Here is a 24,159-nt window from a genome sequence, read left to right as displayed (position 1 = left end):
TTCCTCCATCAGACCCCAGATAGTGTGACGTGATTCATCACTCCAGAGTCCAGTGCTTGAGCGTGCAGCACACCCAGGGACTCGTGCAGCACACCCAGGGACTCGTGCAGCACACCCAGGGACTCGTGCAGCACACCCAGGGACTCGTGCAGCACACCCAGGGACTCGTGCAGCACACCCAGGGACTCGTGCTCAAATAGGATCGGTGCAGCGTGCTTAGACATAGTACAGTATCAGCATAAAGCCACTTTTACATGGCCATATTACACCCACAATACCCGAGGCCTTAGTTCAACCGCAGGAGGTCCAGGTATTGTAATTACAGCCATGTGTAAGAAGTGGCCTAAATATAATGAAGAAAAGTTGTAAACTTCATTATGAACAACAGAATGCAGCATTAGTTATACAAAACAATTTATTAAAATGGGAATTAAAAAAAAACAAAAAACTACATTTTGGTTTAACCGAGTCTGTACACTCCATAAATAAGATAATCCCATTACATAAACATCTTTACATAAAATACATTAACGCTTTTATAAAGAAACATTACACGCGACAGATTTGTTTGGTTCTGATCTAATTCTCTAGGAGAGAATTAGTGGGGTCGGCGTGTTATATGCTCAGGAAAGAGGTACTCCACCAATGTGACATTATGACCTTGTCAGAAGATACAAAAATTGGAGGGTCCAGAATGTGAAATATCCACTTATGTCCTGAATGAACGCGTCCTAGCAATGCCTGTCCTTCAGGGAAATCCAGAGTACGGCCGGGATCCCGCACAGCATAAACGCTGCGGAAATTCTGCAGCGTTTACAGTAGCAGCAAAGTGGATGAGATTTATGCATCTAAAATTTAAAATTAAGCAACTTTGCAAAGTCTTATATCGTTTTGTGACTACAGCTTCTATGCAGACCTATGTATCTCCATGGTTACAGACTACAAACACACCCTGCGTAGTCTGATCCTGCAGCCATAGTCCCTTCCATCTGGCCCCTGCTTTTTGCGAACGTATTTGGTAGTAGCTTGTTTGTGGTCTGTTACCATGTAGTCACATAGATCTGCATAGGAGCTGTAGAAACAAAATGACAGCATTTTAATCGAGACTATTTGCATAGTTACGTCAGGTTTTATTTTTGTAGATGCATTGGAGCAATTTAAAATAAAAATAAGAATAATAAATTGTTGCAAATGTGGACCTTTAAAGGTTTTCCAATCTAAGGTTTCCCTCAACAGGGGACAGTAGTGCTATCCATCTGCACAATGATCAGGAAGGCTGTATCCTTATTAAAACACACACACAGGCTCTGCCAAACCAAGTATGTACGTATACGGGGGCCAGCAATACAGAAATTATTTTTCTTGCTCATAGGCTTCTGTAACTTCCGGACCTCCACTGATGTGAAACTATGACTTATCAAGGGGGGGGGGGGCGGCTTCTACACTTTCATAAAATACTGCCTCATAAAAGGTATGAAAAGAGAAGGGGTGCAATTTTGTAAACTATGTCCTCCTATGTGCAGAAGCACCTGCGCTTTAGATGACGCACTTCTGCCTATAAGAGGAGAACACTTTCTACTCCACCAGTACGAGCCCTGTGATGGATGAGCGGAGGGAGAATCAGAATACGATATTATACCAGAACGTTACATCCCATCCTGATTCCTGCATGTGGCGGAGTTTTATGAAATGACAGAACCCCTCTAAAAAATAGAAGAACCCCTTCAGTAACCAGAAAATGCTGCATGTAACTAAAAAAATATATATAAATTAACATAAAGTGCACTTGGATGCCAGGAGAGGGCGCTCCACATAAGGAGGGCATCACAATTCTTCTCACATTTTCTCAGTCTTCATCAGTTCTTTACAAGAAGTTTTCATCGTTTTGCTCTCAACTTTTCCAAAGTTTTCTGCAAACAAAGAACATTTACCAAATTATTGCAGAGGTTTTAGGACTAAACTCAGGAAATTATGACCGCAATTCTCTTGGTGATCAGGACTGGCTGACCAAGAAGTTGTCACAACCCCGCCTCTATTGTGAGCATCAGTGGTTGTATTGTGGTCTGGTGTCACAGGCAGAGAGAGAGACCGAGGAGAAAGAAAACCACACGGGGCAGTGACAACTTCTTAGCCATTTTTCTCTCTATGGAAATAAAAGGGCAGTCAACTTTAAAAGGAACTCTCCAGACATCATAATGCACAGTGTCATGCCTCGTTTAGGGCCTGAGGGGGCTTTTCATGACACAGGGGTTCTCTTTAGTGCAAGGTTTGAGGTGGCCGAACATGACCAGGCAGAACATTGTAGATCAGTTTTGCCTGGAGTGTTCCTTTAACCCCTTGGCGACATGTCACGTACTTGACAGCTGACACCCCAGTGCAACCGTCACTTCAATTCCACAAGTAACTACTTAAATGCCACCGTCAATAGCGACTGCAGCATTTAAGCTGTTAAGATATAGGGGGCGGCCCCTCCTGACAAGCCATAGGACCCCCTAACAATGCGATGGTTGTTATGGCAGCCTGGGGGCCTAATGAAGGACCCCAGGTCTGCTATCTTTGTACTCCTATGAAGACTTCAAAAGGACACTGTCAGTATAGCGATATACTGCAATACAATAGTATTGCCGTATGTCATGCAAGCGATCCAAATGGTTAAATAAAGTTTTTTTTAAATGTAAAAAATGAAGTTAAAAAAAAACTAAAAAACAAAAAAAAACACACATTTTCGCATACTCTCCCATAAGTAAGGTTTATGGAAAAAAAAAAAGTATACATAACTGGTATCGCGGCGTCCATAAGTCAGAACGATTACACTATAATATCATTTAACCCGCTCGGTGAACACCGTAAAAAAATAAAAATACATTTAAAAACACCCAAATTGTTGTTTTTTTTGTCAACTTAGCACCCCAATTTTTTTTTAATAAAGACTGATCAAAATGTTGCATGTACCCCAAAATGGTACCAATACAACTACAGCTCGTCGCGCAAAAAGCAAGCCCTCAAAAAGGCTCAATCGACTAGAAAAAAAAAAAAAAGAAGTTATGGCTCTCAGAAAGTGAGAAAACTATTTTAACAAAAGTCTTCTTTATAAAAGCAAAAAATAAATAAAAAAAAAACATAAAACAAGGATTTGCAGTTTTTTCCCCATTCCACCCCTTTCAGTTTCCCAGTACATTATACGGCACACTAAATAATGCAGTAAAAAAATTACAACTTGTCCCACAAAAAACAAGTCCTCATACGGCTATGTCAGTGAGAAAAAATAAAAAAATAAAATAAAATGAAAATCCGAAAAATGGCTGCATCTCCAAGGGTTAATAGGCAAGATTTGAACAATCGCATTACATATATTTTATATCTTAAGAGAACTTGCAGAGACCAGTATACAAGATCAGTGTTTTTTTTTGTATCCAGGCCATAAATGAGAGTGAGAGTTAATCGCAGACACACTCCCGCTTGTCATTGCACGGGCGCAGCTTATGCGGTCACCCTGACATACAGGTAAGGAATCTTGCAGGAATCACCTCTTGCTGATGACCTACATTTCCACATAGTGCAGGAAGGGGTTAAATCCTAAGGCCTCATGCCACGTTCAGCCGTCCGTTTTTACGGGCCGTGCTAACATTATAAAGTATATTAGCACGGCCCGTAAAATAAAAAAAAAATAGGACATGTTCTAGATTTTAACACGGCACGGGCACCTTCCCGAAAGCAAACAGGAATGTACCCGTGGCCAATAGAAGTCTATGGGCCGTAATTATGGGCGTTTTTACATTCGTGTGCATGGGGCCTAAAGCAGTATGATGTCGTCATCAAGGTTAGCACGTACAGTGAAGGAAATAAGTATTTGATCCCTTGCTGATTTTGTAAGTTTGCCCACTGTCAAAGACATGAACAGTCTAGAATTTTTAGGCTAGGTTAATTTTACCAGTGAGAGATAGATTATATAAAAAAAAAAAACAGAAAATCACATAGTCAAAATTATATATATGTATTTGCATTGTGCACAGAGAAATAAGTATTTGATCCCTTTGGCAAACAAGACTTAATACTTGGTGGCAAAACCCTTGTTGGCACGCACAGCAGTCAGACGTTTTTTGTAGTGGATGATGAGGTTTGCACACATGTTAGATGGCATTTTGGCCCACTCCTCTTTGCAGATCATCTGTAAATCATTAAGATTTCGAGGCTGTCGCTTGGCAACTCGGATCTTCAGCTCCCTCCATAAGTTTGATGGGATTATGGTCTGGAGACTGGCTAGGCCACTCCATGACCTTAATGTGCTTCTTTTTGAGCTACTCCTTTGTTGCCTTGGCTGTATGTTTTGGGTCATTGTCGTGCTGGAAGACCCAGCCACGAGCCATTGTCACTCAGGATTTGACGGTACATGGCTCCATCCATTCTCCCATTGATGCGGTGAAGTAGTCCTGTGCCCTTAGCAGAGAAACACCCCCAAAACATGTTTCCACCTCCATGCTTGACAGTGGGCACGTTGTTCTTTGGGTCATAGGCAGCATTTCTCTTCCTCCAAACACGGCGAGTTGAGTTAATGCCTAAGAGCTCAATTTTAGTCTCATCTGACCACAGCACCTTCTCCCAATCACTCTCAGAATCATCCAGATGTTCATTGGCAAACTTCAGACGGGCCTGTACATGTGCCTTCTTGAGAAGGGGGACCTTGCGGGCACTGCAGGATTTTAATCCATTACGGCGTAATGTGTTACCAATGGTTTTCTTGGTGACTGTGGTCCCAGCTGCCTTGAGATCATTAACAAGTTCCCCCTGGGTAGTTTTCGGCTGAGCTCTCACCTTCCTCAGGATCAAGGATACCCCACGAGGTGAGATTTTGCATGGAGCCCCAGATCGATGTCGATTGACAGTCATTTTGTATGTCTTCCATTTTCTTACTATTGCACCAACAGTTGTCTCCTTCTCACCCAGCGTCTTACTTATGGTTTTGTAGCCCATTCCAGCCTTGTGCAGGTCTATGATCTTGTCCCTGACATCCTTAGAAAGCTCTTTGGTCTTGCCCATGTTGTAGAGGTTAGAGTCAGACTGATTAATTGAGTCTGTGGACAGGAGTCTTTTATACAGGTGACCATGTAAGAGTTGTCTATAATGCAGGCACCAAGTTGATTTGGAGCGTGTAACTGGTCTGGAGGAGGCTGAACTCTTAATGGTTGGTAGGGGATCAAATACTTATTTCTCTGTGCACAATGCAAATAAATATATATAATTGTGACAATGTGATTTTCTGTTTTTTTTTATATAATCTATCTCTCACTGGTAAAATTAACCTAGCCTAAAAATTCTAGACTGTTCATGGCATTGACATCGGGCAAACGTACAACATCAGCAAGGGATCAAATACTTATTTCCTTCACTGTACATCCCACATTGCTTTAACCCGTTAGTGACCGGCCCATCGTGTTTCTACGTCGGTCACCAACGGGCCTTATTCCGATGCCATAGACTTTTTACGTCGCGGCATCAGGATAAGTAAACAGAGCAGGGAGCTGTCAAATCTCCCTGCTCTCAGCTGCTAGAGGTAGCTGAGGGCTGGGAGCGTCCCTGCTCTGCCGTGTGAGATCGATATTAGTATCGATCTCACACGTTTAACCCCTCAGATGCGGTGCTCAATAGCGAGCACCGCATCTGAGTGGTTTTGGAGAGAGGGAGGGAGCTCCCTCTCTCTCCCACCGACACCAGGCGATACGATCGCCGAGTGTCTGTGTCTCTAATGGCAGCCGGGGGCCTAATAAAGGCCCCCAGGTCTGCCTGGAGTGAATGCCTGCTAGATCATGCCGCAGGCATGACCTAGCAGATGCCTGTCCGTGTTAAACAGACAGGCAGTAATACACTGCAATACAAAAGTATTGCAGTGTATTATAATAGCGATCACAGAATCGCATATTTTAGTCCCCTAGCGGGACTAGTAAAAAAGTGAAAAAAAAGTTTAATAAAGTTAATTTTAAAAAAAAGGTGAAAAAAAGTGAAAAACCCAGCTTTTCCTCTTACAAACTGCTTTACTATTAACAAAATAAAGTTAAAAAGTTACACATATTTGGTATCACCGCGTCCGTAACGACCCCGACTATAAATCTATTACATTATTTAACCCGCACGGTGAACGCCGTAAAAAAATTAATAAAAAACTAAGGAAAAATTGCTGTTTTCTGTGAATACGGACTTTAAAAAAATGTGATAAAAAGTGATCAAAAAGTCGCACCTACTCCAAAATGGTACCAATAAAAACTACAAGTCGTCCCGCAAAAAAAAAAGCCCTCACAACCGCATCGGCGAATAAATAAAAACGTTACGGCTCTTCAAATATAGAGACACAAAAACAAATAATTTAGAAAAAAAAGCGTTTTTACGGTGTAAAAGTAGTAAAACATACAAGAACTATACAAATTTGGTATCGTTGCAATCGTAACAACCCGCTGAATAAAGTTAGTGTTATTTATACCACACGGTAAACGGCATAGATTTAGGACGCAAAAAAGTGGCGAAATTTCAGATTTTTTTCTATTCCCCCCCAAAAAAAAGTTAATAAAAGTTAATCAATAAATAATATGTACCTAAAAATGGTGCTATTAAAAAGTACAACTTGTCCCGCAAAAAACAAGACCTTATACAGCTATGTCGACGCAAAAATAAAAAGGTTATAGCTCTTGGAATGCGACGATTGAAAAACGTAAAAAATAGTTTGGTCATTAAGGTCCAAAATAGGCTGGTCATTAAGGGGTTAAATATGCTGTTCTTAATACAGTCCTTACCTTCTTAAACTCTTTTGCCTTTTCACGGTTCTTTGCATAGTTTTCATGCCGCATCTTCTCTTCTCTCCTTGTTTTAACTTCATCAAGCTGATTATATAGCCTGGAGAGGAGCCACACGGAGAAAATAATTACACAGAACATAGAATATGAACTAGTATTATAGATTTAGATTTCCATGCTCTATTATCTAAATGTTCGCTGAAGTGGTAGTGGCAAAGGGGCTTTCAAAAGTAGACAAACCCCTACACTGCAGCTTCAGTCTCTGTATTCTTTATGTTAGATGTAGTAAACAGGATCCGTCAGCTCTCCCGTGTGGTGTAGTGTAGAGGAGCCGTCAGCTCTCCCGTGTGGTGTAGTGTAGAGGGGTTGTCAGCTCTCCTGTGTGGTGTAGTAGAGGGGTTGTCAGCTCTCCTGTGTGGTGTAGTAGAGGGGTTGTCAGCTCTCCTGTGTGGTGTAGTAGAGGGGTTGTCAGCTCTCCTGTGTGGTGTAGTAGAGGGGTTGTCAGCCCTCCTGTGTGGTGTAGTAGAGGGGTTGTCAGCCCTCCTGTGTGGTGTAGTAGAGGGGTTGTCAGCCCTCCTGTGTGGTGTAGTAGAGGGGTTGTCAGCCCTCCTGTGTGGTGTAGTAGAGGGGTTGTCAGCCCTCCTGTGTGGTGTAGTAGAGGGGTTGTCAGCCCTCCTGTGTGGTGTAGTAGAGGGGTTGTCAGCCCTCCTGTGTGGTGTAGTAGAGGGGTTGTCAGCCCTCCTGTGTGGTGTAGTAGAGGGGTTGTCAGCCCTCCTGTGTGGTGTGGTATAGAGGAGCTGTCAGCTCTCCTGTGTGGTGTGGTATAGAGGAGCTGTCAGCTCTCCTGTGTGGTGTGGTATAGAGGAGCTGTCAGCTCTCCTGTGTGGTGTGGTATAGAGGAGCTGTCAGCTCTCCTGTGTGGTGTGGTATAGAGGAGCTGTCAGCTCTCCTGTGTGGTGTGGTATAGAGGAGCTGTCAGCTCTCCTGTGTGGTGTGGTATAGAGGAGCTGTCAGCTCTCCTGTGTGGTGTGGTATAGAGGAGCTGTCAGCTCTCCTGTGTGGTGTGGTATAGAGGAGCGGTCAGCTCTCCTGTGTGGTGTGGTATAGAGGTGCGGTCAGCTCTCCTGTGTGGTGTGGTATAGAGGAGCGGTCAGCTCTCCTGTGTGGTGTGGTATAGAGGAGCGGTCAGCTCTCCTGTGTGGTGTGGTATAGAGGAGCGGTCAGCTCTCCTGTGTGGTGTGGTATAGAGGAGCGGTCAGCTCTCCTGTGTGGTGTAGTATAGAGGATCTGTCAGCTCTCCTGTGTGGTGTAGTAGAGGGGTTGTCAGCCCTCCTGTGTGGTGTAGTATAGATTAGCCATCAGCCCTTCTGTGTGGTGTAGTATAGAGGATCTGTCAGCTCTCCTGTGTGGGTGTAGTATAGAGGATCTGTCAGCTCTCCTGTGTGGTGTAGTATAGAGGATCTGTCAGCTCTCCTGTGTGGTGTAGTATAGAGGATCTGTCAGCTCTCCTGTGTGGTGTAGTATAGAGGATCTGTCAGCTCTCCTGTGTGGTGTAGTATAGAGGATCTGTCAGCTCTCCTGTGTGGTGTAGTATAGAGGATCTGTCAGCTCTCCTGTGTGGTGTAGTATAGAGGATCTGTCAGCTCTCCTGTGTGGTGTAGTATAGAGGATCTGTCAGCTCTCCTGTGTGGTGTAGTATAGAGGATCTGTCAGCTCTCCTGTGTGGTGTAGTATAGAGGATCTGTCAGCTCTCCTGTGTGGTGTAGTATAGAGGATCTGTCAGCTCTCCTGTGTGGTGTAGTATAGAGGATCTGTCAGCTCTCCTGTGTGGTGTAGTATAGAGGATCTGTCAGCTCTCCTGTGTGGTGTAGTATAGAGGATCTGTCAGCTCTCCTGTGTGGTGTAGTATAGAGGATCTGTCAGCTCTCCTGTGTGGGTGTAGTATAGAGGATCTGTCAGCTCTCCTGTGTGGTGTAGTATAGAGGATCTGTCAGCTTTCCTGTGTGGTGTAGTATAGAGGATCTGTCAGCTCTCCTGTGTGGTGTAGTATAGAGGATCTGTCAGTTCTCCTGTGTGGTGTAGTATAGAGGAACGGTCTGCTCTCCGGTGTGGTTCAGGGCACAATGCAGACAGCCTGACTGTGTAGGTCCTCTAGTTCATCTAATAAAGTACAGCGGTCCCGAACCAGTGCAGTACTATACAGGATTAGCTTTATGGTGCAAACATGCAACAGGTTAAAAGAGGAAAACAATCAAATATTCAAGACCAATTTTCAATAATTACCGTATAGTGCGCTGGTGTCTCTCTAGCTCAGAAAGTCTGCAATCTTCCGGGGTACACACTCTGACCTCAACCACTTTTTTCAGTTGTCCTCCATCAGAAGGGAATAGTTCTAAGAAAATGAACAATTGTTAAACATTCTATGGGACAGATCTGCAATACCAGACAGTTCATGGACCCGAGTGATGTGGTTTCTGGAGGAATTTTTCTTTTTTCAATAAATAGACCACATTTTCTCATCTCAGGCCACTCCTTTAAATATTTCTAATACTTTATAGATAATCTAGGTCGTAAGCATGTCAAAATAAAACAAGGGATAATCAAGTAAAAGTTACATTTGTTTAACCATTAAAACGATGCAATAATTTGGTTCTCTGTAGTGGTTCAGCCAGGGACTAGATCTATAGACAACCACCGCTTTAGATGCTCAATATGCTTGACTTCGGTTCTCACGATCTTCATCCCAGATACGCTGCGTAAAGTTACACTGCCTATCCGCCCCAGTGGCCGCAGGGAATTTCGGGGCGAAAAACCGCTCTTAACTATGGTGCAGTTTTTTGCCCGGAATGTCCGCTGTGGAAAACGGCAGCATTTGGCAGGCTGGTCTCCTGGGACGACATTTCACTTCCAGTTTTATTTCTGGGTTGCATTTGTTCACGGTGGAAACGCTGCGATTCCACCACAATAGACGCAACAACTGATATTTGTTGCAGATTTTACTTCCCATTGAATTCAATGGTGGAAAACCAACAAATAAGCAGCGTTTACACAAATACAATTGACATGCTGCGGAATCAAACTCTGCACGTCAATATCGGAGCCTCAGTATTTGCTGAAAATCCACAGTATTTACGTTACGTGTGAACGGACTCAAAACAATTTCATTTTTATTTGATTTCCATTTTCTTGCAGTCTGCAGGGTGTTTAGTAATGCGCGAGATCGTGTGTCTTTTTAGAACCAGGAGGTGAATTCTTTTCTGCCACCTTCCTTTTTGGCACTTTGGGGGTCATCGTACCCACTGGTATAACTTTTAGTACAATGTCCTGATTTAGCAAGATCTGTCAATGGCAGGTTGCCCTTTAAAGGAAACCGGGAGACACAAACTCCCCCACATTATCCCACTCCCAATTTAGCTTTTAAAAAAAAAACACAAAACAAAAATGATATTCTATTATATTATTGATTCAGTCCGCTTCCATTTATAAATTTAGGTTGGTTTAGTGGGGGGGGGGTCATTGTACCCACTAGTATAACTATTAGAACAATGTCTTTATTTAACGAGATCTTTCATAGTGGCAGGTCGTTTTTTTAAAGGAAACCGGGCCCCCCCCCACGATCAGATATTGATGGGCAATCCTAAAGATAGGCCATCAATTTCTTATGACTACATCCCATCAAAAAACTAAAGGGGTTGTCCAGTCTAAACAAAGCAACTGACTCGGGGTAGAAGAACTCACCGTAGCGGGGCTGCTGATCGCCCTGGATAGCGGACACATCCTTTAGATTAGAGATCGGAGCCTTTTGCTTTGGAACTCTGTCTTTCGTCTTAATCTCCTGGACTCTTTTTGAGGAGGTCTCAATGAAATGTCTTTTCTTCTTCAGGAAAGCGTCTTGGAGATTCCCAGGAGTAGATGTGAATTCAAGACTCATTTCTGAAGAAACATAAAGTTATATATGCAAGACAGGTTATAGGAGAAGATCACTTAAAATAATCCTACATATCTGAAAACACTGATCGTCCAAATCCTGTGTAACTCAGATGGTGAAGTACCTGCAAAGTGCCGTGATAATGACAGGTCTACTGAAGACTGCTCAGGTGCTTGAAGGCCTGAAGCATCCACCTCGGGTTCAAGAGGGCGAAATGCGTTCTAACAATTAGAGAAACAAAAAGCAGATATTATAGACTGCACACCATGGAAACGTTGCGGGTCCTTTACTACGGCTATGGTTATGAGCCGTGCACATGTGGAACTTACATCAAAGTCCAATTTAACATCCGCTGAAGTGAATTTTAAAGAGGCTCTGTCACCAGATTTTGCAGCCCCTATCTGCTATTGCAGCAGATCGGCGCTGCAATGTAGATTACAGTAACGTTTTTATTTTTAAAAAACGAGCATTTTTGGCCAAGTTATGACCATTTTTGTAGTTATGCAAATGAGGCTTGCAAAAGTCCAACTGGGCGTGTATTATGTGTGTACATCGGGGCGTTTTTAATACTTTTACTAGCTGGGCGCTCTGATGAGAAGTATCATCCACTTCTCTTTAGATTTCTCCCAGCTTCTGGCAGATCACGCTGTGACGTCACTCACAGGTCCTGCATCGTGTCAGACGAGCGAGGACACCGGCACCAGAGGCTACAGTTGATTCTGCAGCAGCATCAGCGTTTGCAGGTAAGTAGCTACATCGACTTACCTGCAAACGCTGATGCTGCTGCAGAATCAACTGTAGCCTCTGGTGCCGATGTGTCCTCGCTCGTCCGACACGATGCAGGACCTGGGGAAGTGACGTCACAGCGTGATCTGCCAGAAGCTGGGCGTTCTGAAGAGAAGTGGATGATACTTCTCTTCAGAACGCCCAGCTAGTAAAAGTATTAAAAACGCCCCGATGTACGCACATAATACACGCCCACTTGGACTTTCACTTTTAAACACACCCACTTGGACTTTTGCAAGCCTCATTTGCATAACTACAGAAATGGTCATAACTTGGCCAAAACTGCTCGTTTTTTAAAAATAAAAACGTTACTCTTATCTCCATTGCAGCGCCGATCTGCTGCAATAGCAGATAGGGGTTGCAAAATCTGGTGACAGAGCCTCTTTAAGCTGGGGCTACCCGGAGACTGTAGCGTGACATTTGCCGTCTGTAGGAATACCGCGAGTCCTATGTATGTGATAAACTTGACCAACCACTCCATTCAGAAGAGGTTTCTTAAAGGGAAAGTTCACCTTAACAACATCTTCTGACACGTGACAGAAACATGTTAGAAGAGATCGGTGGAGGTCTGTGCCCTATGACCACTACCTTTATGTCTGCTGACTAGAAGACGGATAGAATTATTCTAGTCACTGCAATGGGACCGTAATACCCACGCAGTCCTCTGGCAGTGAATGGGAGACTTCGAGCAACAGAACTGGAAATCCGTAGAGACGAGTCAGACGTTGATGCCTCAAGAACGAGTGTTGCTCCCCCTTCATTTTAAACTATTAATGACATGTCAGAAGAGGTGAACCTACTCTTACTCTCTTCTGGCCATAATCACAGCTCCTATAGGGGTTTTCACCCATTGAATTCAATGTTCTGAGAACAGCAGATCTCTTCATGAAGAGGACGGATCAATGCATAATTTACTACACAGAATCCAAGTGTCTGCAAATGACAACACATATCGGAGCTATAATTGCCGCCACAACTGCTTTCCCAGATAGAGATCGCAACCTGACAGATGAGAAAAAACTTTTGTTTTTGAATGCACTTTAAAAACCAAAAAAAAACAAAACATAAGAGTCCTTACCTGGGATGTGCTTTCATCCTGGTGATCAGAGATGGAGGTCGGGGTGACCTGAGGCTCCGAGCATACAATGCTACTGTCATTCAGACTGATTAGAGTTAAATCTGGTTCTTCCAGGATACCACGCATGGACTCTGAATCCTAACAAACACACAGAAACAAAAACTCAAATTATCTGCAGGATTATGATCATTAATATCGGGAAATAAAGTCAAAATGATCTTCGGATTTCTCAGATACACGAGAAGATCACATTGGTTAAGTTGTCCATACACACAAGGTAAATGTATCTAAACTGTAAGGGGGTCTCTCGATGGATTTTAACATGCCCGATCCTTTGTTCCCACGGGAGATAAGCTGCTGCCAAATGCCGAGCCAAGCGTATGTGTGTACAGTGGCGTCTGGAGGAACAGTGGTCAGTCGAAAGTGTACGGGCAGGTTTAGACCTCCACCGATTTCCTTAGAGACAGGGCTTTATAGAAAGACTGAACCCCTTTAGCACTGCTGAAAAATTCTGCACCTACCGTAAAGTTGTATGGAGAAATCATGCGTGACTGCCGCTAATTACAACTCCCAACCACGGTCAGGACGTGGGGGGCATGGCATCCCCCAGTCTAGTGATTGTGGAGGTTCCAGCAGTCTAACCCACACCGATCTAACATTTACCACCTATCACGTGAATTGGTGATAAATGTTTTTGTCTGGAAACTAACAGGGGATACTATAGACTTTACTCACCCAGGTATGGAGGAAGCTTAGCAAAGACCCAGCAGAAGACCCTGTAGTCAAGCTAGACGAGGACTGAAGAGAGGATTTTGAGCTAGATGTGCGGGTCAAGTTCTCCGATCTTGGGGTCTGATCGGATGACATTGAAGCAGCTTCATCTTCACGATTGTCAGGGTTATCTTGATCGGGGTTTACTTTTCCGTGTCGATCTTCATATATAGCAGGCAGCTCCTCAAAGGGAATATTTTTCAAACTGTTCCTCTCCAAGTTTTCGGAAATTGGATGTTCAGACAATTCAGAATCATTCTCAGTCATCTGCGTGGCCAGAAGTTCACGGAAAGATCCGCTCTCCCCGGCTCCATTGGTCAGGATCGTAGACGAGTCTTGGCTAGTGAAAGGTCTGCGGCCGGCATCATGCTCATGAAAAACATTGAAGGAAAGTGAAAGTGAGACACCGTGCTGCAAAGGATTTTCCTTGTCCTGTTCTTGACCGGAAACTCCACAGGATGGCTCTTGGTGGCAGCTAACATTAAGTGTGCACTCCGGGTGTAACGGGAGAAAAGATCCAGAAGAATCTTAAAAAAAAAAATAAAAAATATATAATTCATAAGATGTCGATTCGCTCACATTTATTATGCAGTGAGGTCAGAGCTCACAGACCCACCGCCAATTGTAGATCTCACTCTTTTGGCTCCTAAAATCGAAAAATTTAGGAGCCGAATAAAATAATTTGGTCGCCAAATAAAAAATTATTAAATGTTCAATTAAGAAAGATTTGAGATATGTAAAGGTTCTGAGGTTCATATGCAACTTTTTTTTTTTATAAAGAATACATCAACAAGGTATATCAGCCTGAATACATCAACATGATATATTGTAGCCAAAGTTCTGAGGTTCAAAAAAATGGATCCAAACAGCGCTCATGACATCAAACGGAATCCAGACAATAGAAGTACAATCAGCACTTTATTGTAGCTACGCGGTTCGACGCTGTACCAGCATCTCCATCAGGCCAATAAATTAACAGACGAGAGGCATATTTTTAAGAAAGTGTTTACACTAAACTGTGGACTGATCGCAGCATTTACAGTAAATGAGGTGCTCTCTCATCTGCCTGTTGCTGCCACTAGAGGGAGCTAACTGCATACAGTATTATTCATGCGTAGGTGCTTACTACATAGTTATACATTGAAATGAATACTGTATGCAGTTAGCTCCCTCTAGTGGCAGCTACAGGCAGTCAGAATGTTATGTTCTAAATCTAGGTTTCTTGGGTGCCATTCGCTCCTGAACCTAAAAATGTAGGAGACAAAACTTTTTGGTCGATTTAGCTTTTTTCTGGAATACTGTACATCTGAACACTTACTGCCAGGTTCCCACACAGGCTACAGCTGATCACTAGAGATCCCAGCGGGGAGAAACTTTGTATTCAGCTTATTGTCAAAAGAAAAAGTTCTGAAACTTTCTTATATACTTTGTGTTCCAATTCCTGACCATTTAAGATCTATTTGCAGTCAGTGAATGGAAACCTTGTTTACATCCAGCAGCTAAAAACCCATTCTGCTCACTTCCAACTGACACTAGCGTACAGCTCATTCGTGTATCCATGTTCTCTTGCATCTCGGTCAATTGTGTTTGACGCATCTGGGTGTTTCCATTCACTGACTGCAAGCAGACATCTTGAAAAAGGCAAATAAATTCATCAAAATTTCTATGCCAGCTCTCTGGCGTAGAAAATGCGCAAAGAGTATTTTTCCAAAACCCTCGCCACTGTTGTGGAAAAGGCGACGTAGCCACCAAAGCCTGACAAATGTGTCATAATTTACGCTAGAAACCCTGCCCCTCCCCGATTAGACTGACACCAAGCCAGAACCTGATGAACCCCATTATAAAAGTCAATACCAGTGGTATCTGTGACATAGTATTGTGGCTTCTGTTATCAGTGTGAACATAGCCTAAACTTAAATAAAACTGGAAGAACTCTTCATATTTAATTTAAAAAAAATGAAATATATATATATATATATATATATATTAAAACACACACACACACACACATATATACACAGAGTATGAGCTCAGATCAAGTGTATGAACCCTCATAGTTGAAATAATCAGGGGAACAAGATGTCATCACTGCTCAGATTGAAAGACATACAAAAAAAAAAACAGACCATACAAACTACGAATACACAAACTTCAATTACTACCAACACACACACACACACACACACAGCATGTATATACACACACACACACACACACGAAGCATGTATATATATATATATATATATATATATATATATACACACACATACATACATACATACACACACACACAGAGCTCAGTTCAAGTGTATAAAGCTTCATTGCATGAAATGCTCATGACTGCTATATGTTCATCACAGCTCGTTGTTCTCACACACGTCGGTCACCTGCATTATACACCACATCGTGTCCCCTCACCTGCTTCATTCTGCCTCCCAGGAGAACGTCTCCTCACGTTCAGTGAATGGATTGAGCCTGTAGAGGAGCTCATGGCCGGCGTGCCGTGCGGTGGATGGGACGCAGGACTTCTATATGTCTGCCGTTCTGGGCGGCTGCTGTAACTGGAGCTCTTTGAACAAGAAGAGAATCCAATTACCCGCTATGGACGAGACGTGAATGGTCTTCTGTGCAGGCCAAACATACAAAAATCCTTACCTGACTCAGTTCCCGCATGTTCTGTGAGCCGCTGGCGTCACCCGATTGGGCAGAGGACGGAGTGGAAATGTTGAAGTCGGGTTTTGGATCCAGTGAGTGAAAAGTAGTTGACAGCTGGTTATTAGAGGTTGAAATATCAGTGGCAACTTCAGGAGCTGGAGTAAAAGGGGGTAAAAAGGACTATGTATTCACAAAGTACAAATATCTATACAGTCAATGGAGTTATAAATGTATAACCCAGGAAAATGTATAAGATTGAGAGGAAAAAATAAATAAAATAAAAAAAAGTGCGTTTTTTTTCATAAATAGCGCCAGGTCCTGCTTGAGGGCGCATCTCCAGCCGTAACCCCCTAGTTGCCCACAAATAAATTGCACATTACCCCAGCTCTCTCCTTTCTCCTGTATTATGATACTTACAGTAAAAATTCAAGTTTCTTTCTAGAGAAGCGCTGAGGTCTTTAGTGTATTTATCTATAATTTGCTGGATGTGGTTCTGATTTTCCACTGGACTCAAGTAATGACTCCATGTTGTTGGAAGAGGAATCGCAGTACTAGCTCCTGATGGACTGGAGCTGCGGCCTTTATTTTCATCAATAGCAGAATAGTTACATCTCTGGAGGTCCGACACAATATCTTAAAGAAAAGAGAATATAATTTTTTATATATATATATATATATATATATATATATATATATATATATATACACACACACACATACACACACACACATATATACACACACACACACACATACACAGTGTTCCAAATTATTATGCACATTGGATTTAAGTGTCATAAACATTTATTAGTTTTTCAATTGAACTCATGGATGGTATTGTGTCTTAGGGTATGTGCACACGTAAACTGCATTTACGGCTGAAATTACGGAGCTGTTTTCAGGAGAAAACAGCTCCGTAATTGCAGACTTAACTGCTCGTCCACGCATTTTGCGAGGAGTCATTGACGGCCGTAATTTAGAGCGGTTCTTCATTGAAAATCAATGAAAAACGGCTCAAATTACGTCCAAAGAAGTGTCCTGCACTTCTTTGACGAGGCAGTCATTTTACGCCTCGTGGTTTGACAGCTGTCGTCGGCACAGTACGTCGGCAAACCCATTCAAATGAATGGGCAGATGTTTGCCGAAGTATTGGAGCCGTATTTTCAGGCGTAAATCGAGGCATAATACGCCTCGTTTACGCCTGAAAATAGGTTGTGTGAACCCAGCCTTAGGGCTCTTTGGATCATTGTAATCAATCTCAGACACCTGTGATAATTAGTTTGCCAGCTGTGCCCAATCAAAGGAAAACTACTTAAGAAGGACGTTCCACATTATGAAGCAGGCCACAGGTTTCAAGCAATATGGGAAAGAAAAAGGATCTCTCTGCTGCCGAAAAGCTTGAAATTGTCCAAGGTATTGTACTAGGTATGAAAACATTGGATATTTCAAGAAAACTTAGGCATGATCATCGTACTGTGAAAATATTTGTGGCTGATTCAGAGCACAGACGGGTTCGTTCAGATAAAGGCATAATGAGGACGGTTTCTGCCAGACAAATTAATAGAATTAGGAGAGCAGCTGCTAAAATGCCATTGCAAAGCAGCAAACCGTTATTTGAAGCCGATGGTGCCTCTGGAGTCCCGCGAACCTCAAGGTGTAGGATCCTCCAGAGGTTTGCAAGCGTGCATAAAGCTATTATTCGGCCACCCCTAAACAATGCTCACAAGCAGAAACGGTTGCAGTGGGCTCAGAAATACATGAAGACTAATTTTCAAACCGTGTTGTTTACTGATGAGTGCCGTGCAACCCTGGATGGTCCAGATGGATGGAGTAGTGGATGGTTGGTGAATGGCCACCATGTCCCAACAAGGCTGCAACGTTAGCAAGGAGGTGGCGGAGTCATGTTTTGGGCTGGAATCATGGGGAGAGAGCTGGTAGGCCCCTTTAGGGTCCCTGACGGTGTGAATATGACCTCTGCAAAGTACATCGAGTTTATGACTGACCACTTTCTTCCGTGGTACAAAAAGGAAGAACCGTGCCTTCCGTAGCAAAATTATCTTCATGCATGACAATGCACCATCTCATGCTGCAAAGAATACCTCTGTGTCATTGGCTGCTATGGGCATAAAAAGGAAAGAAACTCATGGTGTGGCCCCCATGTTCCCCTGACCTCAATCCTATAGAGAACCTTTGGAGAATCCTCAAGCAAAATATCTATGAGGGTGGGAGGCAGTTCACATCAAAACAGAAGCTCCGGGAGGCTATTCAGACATCCTGCAAAGATATTCAAGCAGAAACTGTCCAAATACTCACAAATTCAATGGATGCAAGAATTGTGAAGGTGATATCAAAGAAGGGGACCTATGTTAACATGTAACTTGGCCTGCTAAGTTTTTTTGGATTGAAAGAGCTTTTGATTTCTGTAAATATGACCTCCTGATGCTGCAAATTCAACAAATGACCATTTTAGTTCTCTTTACAACCTTTAAAATGTTTTGATCTCTGTTGTGCATAATAATTTTAAACAGTGCATTTTGAGTTTTTTACTTCTAAAAAAAAAAATCTGTTATCATTAGGAGATTTATTCAATAAAATTCGCATTATACTCCAACGGTTGATGGCTTGAAGATTATACTGACTGTCATTTGCATCGACTATTTAGGAAAATCAGCGAAAAATAACAACATTTGCATAATAATTTGGAATGCGGTGTTTATATATATATATATACACACACACACACATATATACACACACATACATACACACACATACATACACACGGTCCTTCTCAATGAATTAGAATATCAAAAAGTTAATTTATTTCAGTAATTAAATTCAAAAAGTGACTCATTATAAAGACTCGTTACAGAGTGTATTTTTTTCTTTTAAATGTTGATGATTATGGTAATAGTTAATGAAAACCCAAAATTTAGTCTCAGAAAATTTGAATATTCGATAAAAGTTGGCAATTGTAGACTCATGGTGTCCCACTCTAGTCAGCGAATCAACAGAAAACACCTGCAAAGGTTTCCTAAGCCTTTAAAAAGGACTGGTCTGTGAAATGCAAAATTTACTTTCATTTGGAAATCTCGGCCCCAGAGTCTGGAGGAAGAGTGGAGAGGCGTCATTCCAAGCTGCTTGCGGTCCAGTGTGAAGTTTCCACAGTCAGTGATGGTTTGGGGGTGCCGTGTCATCTGCTGGTGTTGGTCCACTGTGTTATATCAAGTCCAGAGTCAGCGCAGCGTCTAGCAGGAAATTTTTGAGCACTTCATGCTTCCCTCTGCTGACCAGCTTTATGGAGATGCGGATTTAATTTTCCAGCAGGACTTGGCACCTGCCCACACTGCCAAAAGTACCAATACCTGGTGTAATAACCACAGTATCACTGCGCTTGATTGGCCAGCAAACTCGCCTGACCTAAACCCCATAGAGAATCTATAGGGTATTGTCAAGAGGAAGATTAGAGACACCAGACCCAACAATGCAGACGAGCTGAAGGCCGATATCAAAGCAACCTGGGCTTCCATAACACCTCAGCAGTGCCACAGGCTGATCGCCGCCATGCCACACCGCAATATTTCTCCAGTAACTGCATGTGAATTGTTCTTTTTTAATTCAATAACGTAATAAATTTCCATGGTTTATTTACTTTTCTCTTGTATATATCGCATGTGTCCGTAATACGTATGGAGATTTAATATGTATTATTTCCGTTATCAAGCACTAAAAAAAAATTATATGAGTCATAACTTGACCAAAACATCGCACATGCATATTGGCATACCTAAATAAAAAGACCAAGGATTTCACTCCAACCTGGTGTGCCGAATACTTCTCTCACTATATTGGATCCCTACTCGTGCACCCACCACTGCCTAGTGCTGTCCGAACCCCTGACAGCCGTTATCCATAATCATCATTACAAGGAAAAAATGGTGGAAATAGATCACACTCTGTGCGTAATGAATCGACATAAAGATATGAGTTTCACTTTTTAAATTGAATTACTGAAATAAACAAAAACTTTATAGTGATATTCTAATTCATTGAGAAGCACTAGTATGCTTGCCGTGTCGCCCGCAGTACACAGCGCTCCCGTTTCCTGTGTAGTGTGAGTTTGCAGAGATAAAAAAAAAAAAAAAAAAAAAAAAAAAAAAAAAAAGTATTAAAAAGGGTTTTTCCAGTCATAAGAAATTGACAGCCTATCCCAAGGATAGGCCATCTAAAATCAGTGACTGTTCGACTATTGGCACCCCTGCCAATCATCTGTTTTAAAGGTGCCGTGGTGCTCGTACAAGCACTGCTTCTCATTCATTATGGTCACTGCTCGTGCTGTGAATGGGAGAAGGCTGCAATACTGTGAACCGCCACTACAAGTGTGTCGTTGATTCACAGTACGAGCATGGAAGGAATGAAGGAAAAGAAGCGGTTGTACCAGCGCTTCAGTCCCTTCAAAACAGGTGATCAGCAGGGGTGCCCGTAGTCAGACCCCCACCGATCAGCTATTGATGGCCTATGCTGAGGAAAGGCCATCAATTTCTTATGACTGGACAACCCATTTAACAAATGGCAGCAGCTTTGGAATCTATGAAGAATGATCAGAGTGAAGCTTTCATAGGGTTCTGGGAGGTGTAATAACTGTCGGACGCTCGGGTATGGAAAAACTTGCGCACCATAGAAGCCCTTGATGTTTGCCAAGCCGAACAAAAGGTTCAGGTAATTAAAAAACAACTAGGGCCACAGTCTGAGGGTGACAAATACAGTTCTCCAGGGGGACCTGGAAGTCATCTACAATTACAGCAAGCTCTGATGAAGCATGCATACACTCCATCCCAATCTACCCTATAGCGGTAAGGACTGGAAGATGGTTATTGCTAGAGGGAGAGATTAATTGTGGTGGCGACGCTGCGCTGGGATCTAAAACACGACCCCATTCACTTAAACCAACTAAGTGTTTGGGCATCCAGTTGGCAAATTAAGTTTAATGTATCTGGGTGTACTTGTAGATCATAAACTAAATAACAGCACAATGTCAATCAGCTGCTTCAAAGGCCAGCAGGATATTGTCTTGTATTAAAAGAGGCATGGACTCGCGGGACAGGGATGTAATATTACCACTTTACAAGGCATTAGTGAGGCCTCATCTAGAATATGCAGTTCAGATCTGGGCTCCAGTTCATAGAAAGGATGAAAAAATACAAAGAAGAGTGACGAAGCTAATAAGGGGCATGGAGAATCTAAGTTATGAGGGAAGATTAAAAGAACTAAACCTATTTAGCCTTGAAAAAAGACGACTAAGGGGGGACATGATTAACTTATATAAATATATTAATGGCACATACAAAAAGTATGGTGAAATCCTGTTCCTTGTAAAACCCCCTCAAAAAACAAAAGGGGGCACTCCCTCCGTCTGGAGAAAAAAAGGTTCAACCTGCAGAGGCCACCAGGCTTCATACTGTGAGAACTATGAATCTATGGAACAGTCACCACAGGAGCAGTCACCGCAGGGACTGGAGATGCTGCAAAAAAGGCAAAGATAATTTCCTAGAACAAAAAAATATAAGCTCCTATGTGTAGAAATTTTTTACCTTTCCTTTCCCATCCCTTGGTTGAACTTGATGGACATGTGTCTTTTTTCAGCCGTACATACTATGTAACTATGTAACTTGATTAACAGGGAGCACCAAAGTGCAGGAGAAATGCTAAAAAGGACCTCCGTCACTTTGTCCTCGGGATTGGCGTGGGACCCAGAAGTTGGACACCCCCCACCTCAATACAGCACAGCATAGAACACAATGAAAATACCAACCAGAGCTTACAGGACTTGACTCTGTCTTCTCGCTGGTCAGGAAGCTGCCGGATGATATGGTTGTAGTGGACAAATAGTCACTGACTGAATTTGGGCTCCTTTCTTGTCCAGTTGGCCCCTGCACAGAAACATAGACTTATAACCAGTCACCTACCACTGTGCATTAACCCCTTAATGACCGGGCCATTTTGCACGTTAATGACCAAGGATTATTTTTTGTTTTTTCACGGTCGCATTCCAAGAGTCATAATTATTTTTTTATTCCGTCGACATAGCCGTATAAGGGCTTGTTTTTTGCGGGACGAGTTGTATTTTGTAATTGTACCATTTTTAGATGCTTATAATATATTGATTAACTTTTATTAACTTTATTTTAGGAGAGTATTGAAAATAAGCAGCTATTCCAGCATTGATTTTCACGTTATAAATTGACGCCGTTTACTATGCAGCGTAAATAACATGTTAACTTTATTCTATGGGTCGGCACGATTACGGGGATACCAAATATGTAAAGGTTTTATATGTTTTTTCTACGTTTGCACAATAAAAACCCTTTTAGAAAAAAATAACTAGTTTTTGCATCACCGCATTCCAAGAGCCGTAACGTTTTTATTTTTCCGTCGATTTGGCCGTATGTGGGCTTGATTTTTGCGGGCCAATGTGTAGTTTTCATTAGTACTATTTTGGGGTACATAGGACTTATAGATTAATTTTTATTTATTTTTTTATGGGGGGAATGGGAGAAAAGAACGAATTTTGCCGTTCTTTTTTGCGTTTTTTTGGACGCCGTTCTTCCGGCGGTTTAATTAATGTGTTCATTTTATTGGTCAAGTTGTTATGATCGCGGGGATACCATATATGTGTATGTGTGATTTGTTTTGACACTTTTACTAAATAAAACCACTTTTTGGGCAAAAAAAGTTGTTTTATTTGATTTTCACTGTAATTATTATTATTTTTTTTCCCCACAAACTTTATTTAACTGATTGACATATTTTTTTTTGTCCCACCAGGGGACTTCACTATGCGATGTGCCGATCGCATATATAATGCTTTGGTATACTTAGTATACCAAAGCATTATTGCCTGTCAGTGTAAATCTGACAGGCAACCTGTTAGGTCATGCCTCCGGCATCGCCTAACAGGCAGTTGCGGAAGACAGACCTGGGGGTCTTTGTTAGACCCCCGGCTGTCATGGAAACCCGACGGCAACCCGCGATTTGTTTGCGGGGGCGCCGATCGGGTGACAGAGGGAGCTCCCTCCCTCTGTCAAACACATTAGATGCCGCTGTCACTATTGACAGCGGCATTTAATGGGTTAAACTGCCGGAATCGGAGCGAGCTTCGATTCCGGCAGTTGCAGCAGGAGCCAGGCTGTGTATAACAGCCGTGCTCCTGCCGCTGATCGCGTGGGTACAGTGACAGTACCCGCGCCATCACAGGACGGATATATCCGTCCTCCTGCGCGAACTAGCAGCTGCAGAGGACGGATATATCCGTCCTTCGGCATTAAGAGGTTAATTATCCCCCATGACGAAGTTCAGATCAAGTGGAGAAACCAAAACAGTTTGGGTCTGGTGAGAAGATGCATCACGACTGAGATTTAAAGACAATAAACCGACATGTATCTAAGGCGTGGTGCACCGAGAAGTCTCACCGCTAACTCACTTTTGCTGTAAGGGTATGTTCACACGGCTTACTTTCGGTCGTAAACGGCCAAAAAATTGGAAGCAGAACGCCTCGAACATCTGTCCGTTGATTTCAAATGGTAAAATTGGCGTTCTGTTCGGACGGGCAAACTTTTTTACGCGCCCGTTTTGAAAAACGGCCACGTTGAAAAACGCCAGCGAAAGAGTCCATGTCCCATCTTGAGCCGTTTTTCATTGACTGTATAAAACCAGCTCCAAAAACAGCCGTAAAAAAACGTCTGAAAATCAGGAGCTGTTTTCCCTTGAAAACAGCTCTGTATTTTCAGAAGTTTTTTATTAAGCGTGTGAACATGACCTTAGGAAAAAAAGTTTGCAGAACTGCCTCTCCCAAAAAAAAAAAATGCACAATTCACGATTATTTTACCCATTAACGTCAGGGGTGGAAGATCCACGGCGAAGAGAAAAGAAAAAAAAAAAACAAGACTGACTGCAGGGGGTCGGAGCAGAACTTGCGAAAGTAATCCAACAGAAAAAATAAAAAAAATATCACAAGCACAAGATAAAATCGGCTTCACAGGTCTTAACCCCTTAACGACCAAGGACGAAAATTAACGTCATGGTCGGCTGCTAGTTCCCGCACCATGACGTACATTTTCGTCCGCATTTCAAACTGTCACTCTGTGTAAACACAGAGTGAC

At 42.6% G+C, this 24,159-nt stretch overlaps 1 protein-coding gene across 2 annotated transcripts in view; it reads right to left on the bottom strand.

Moving 5' to 3' along the window:
* Nucleotides 1-430: 430 nt before the first annotated feature.
* Nucleotides 431-24,159, bottom strand: part of CEP295 (centrosomal protein 295) — a 71,250-nt gene continuing 47,521 nt past the window's right edge. For both annotated transcript variants that reach the window (XM_075851477.1, XM_075851476.1), the window contains exons 19-29: nucleotides 21,813-21,930; nucleotides 16,418-16,633; nucleotides 16,001-16,155; nucleotides 15,764-15,914; nucleotides 13,310-13,872; nucleotides 12,575-12,712; nucleotides 10,835-10,931; nucleotides 10,521-10,715; nucleotides 9,066-9,174; nucleotides 6,783-6,882; nucleotides 431-1,910 (exon numbers count right to left, since the gene is read on the bottom strand). In XM_075851477.1, the coding sequence (XP_075707592.1) occupies nucleotides 1,878-1,910; nucleotides 6,783-6,882; nucleotides 9,066-9,174; nucleotides 10,521-10,715; nucleotides 10,835-10,931; nucleotides 12,575-12,712; nucleotides 13,310-13,872; nucleotides 15,764-15,914; nucleotides 16,001-16,155; nucleotides 16,418-16,633; nucleotides 21,813-21,930 (1,875 nt within the window). In that variant the 3' untranslated portion in view covers nucleotides 431-1,877. The remainder of the gene's footprint in view (nucleotides 1,911-6,782; nucleotides 6,883-9,065; nucleotides 9,175-10,520; nucleotides 10,716-10,834; nucleotides 10,932-12,574; nucleotides 12,713-13,309; nucleotides 13,873-15,763; nucleotides 15,915-16,000; nucleotides 16,156-16,417; nucleotides 16,634-21,812; nucleotides 21,931-24,159) is intronic.

Source organism: Rhinoderma darwinii, chromosome 2 (assembly GCF_050947455.1).
Source record: "Rhinoderma darwinii isolate aRhiDar2 chromosome 2, aRhiDar2.hap1, whole genome shotgun sequence".
Lineage (NCBI taxonomy): Eukaryota > Metazoa > Chordata > Amphibia > Anura > Rhinodermatidae > Rhinoderma > Rhinoderma darwinii.
The sequence above is the reverse complement of the archived record's forward strand: the minus strand, read 5'-3'. Positions and strand labels throughout refer to the sequence as shown.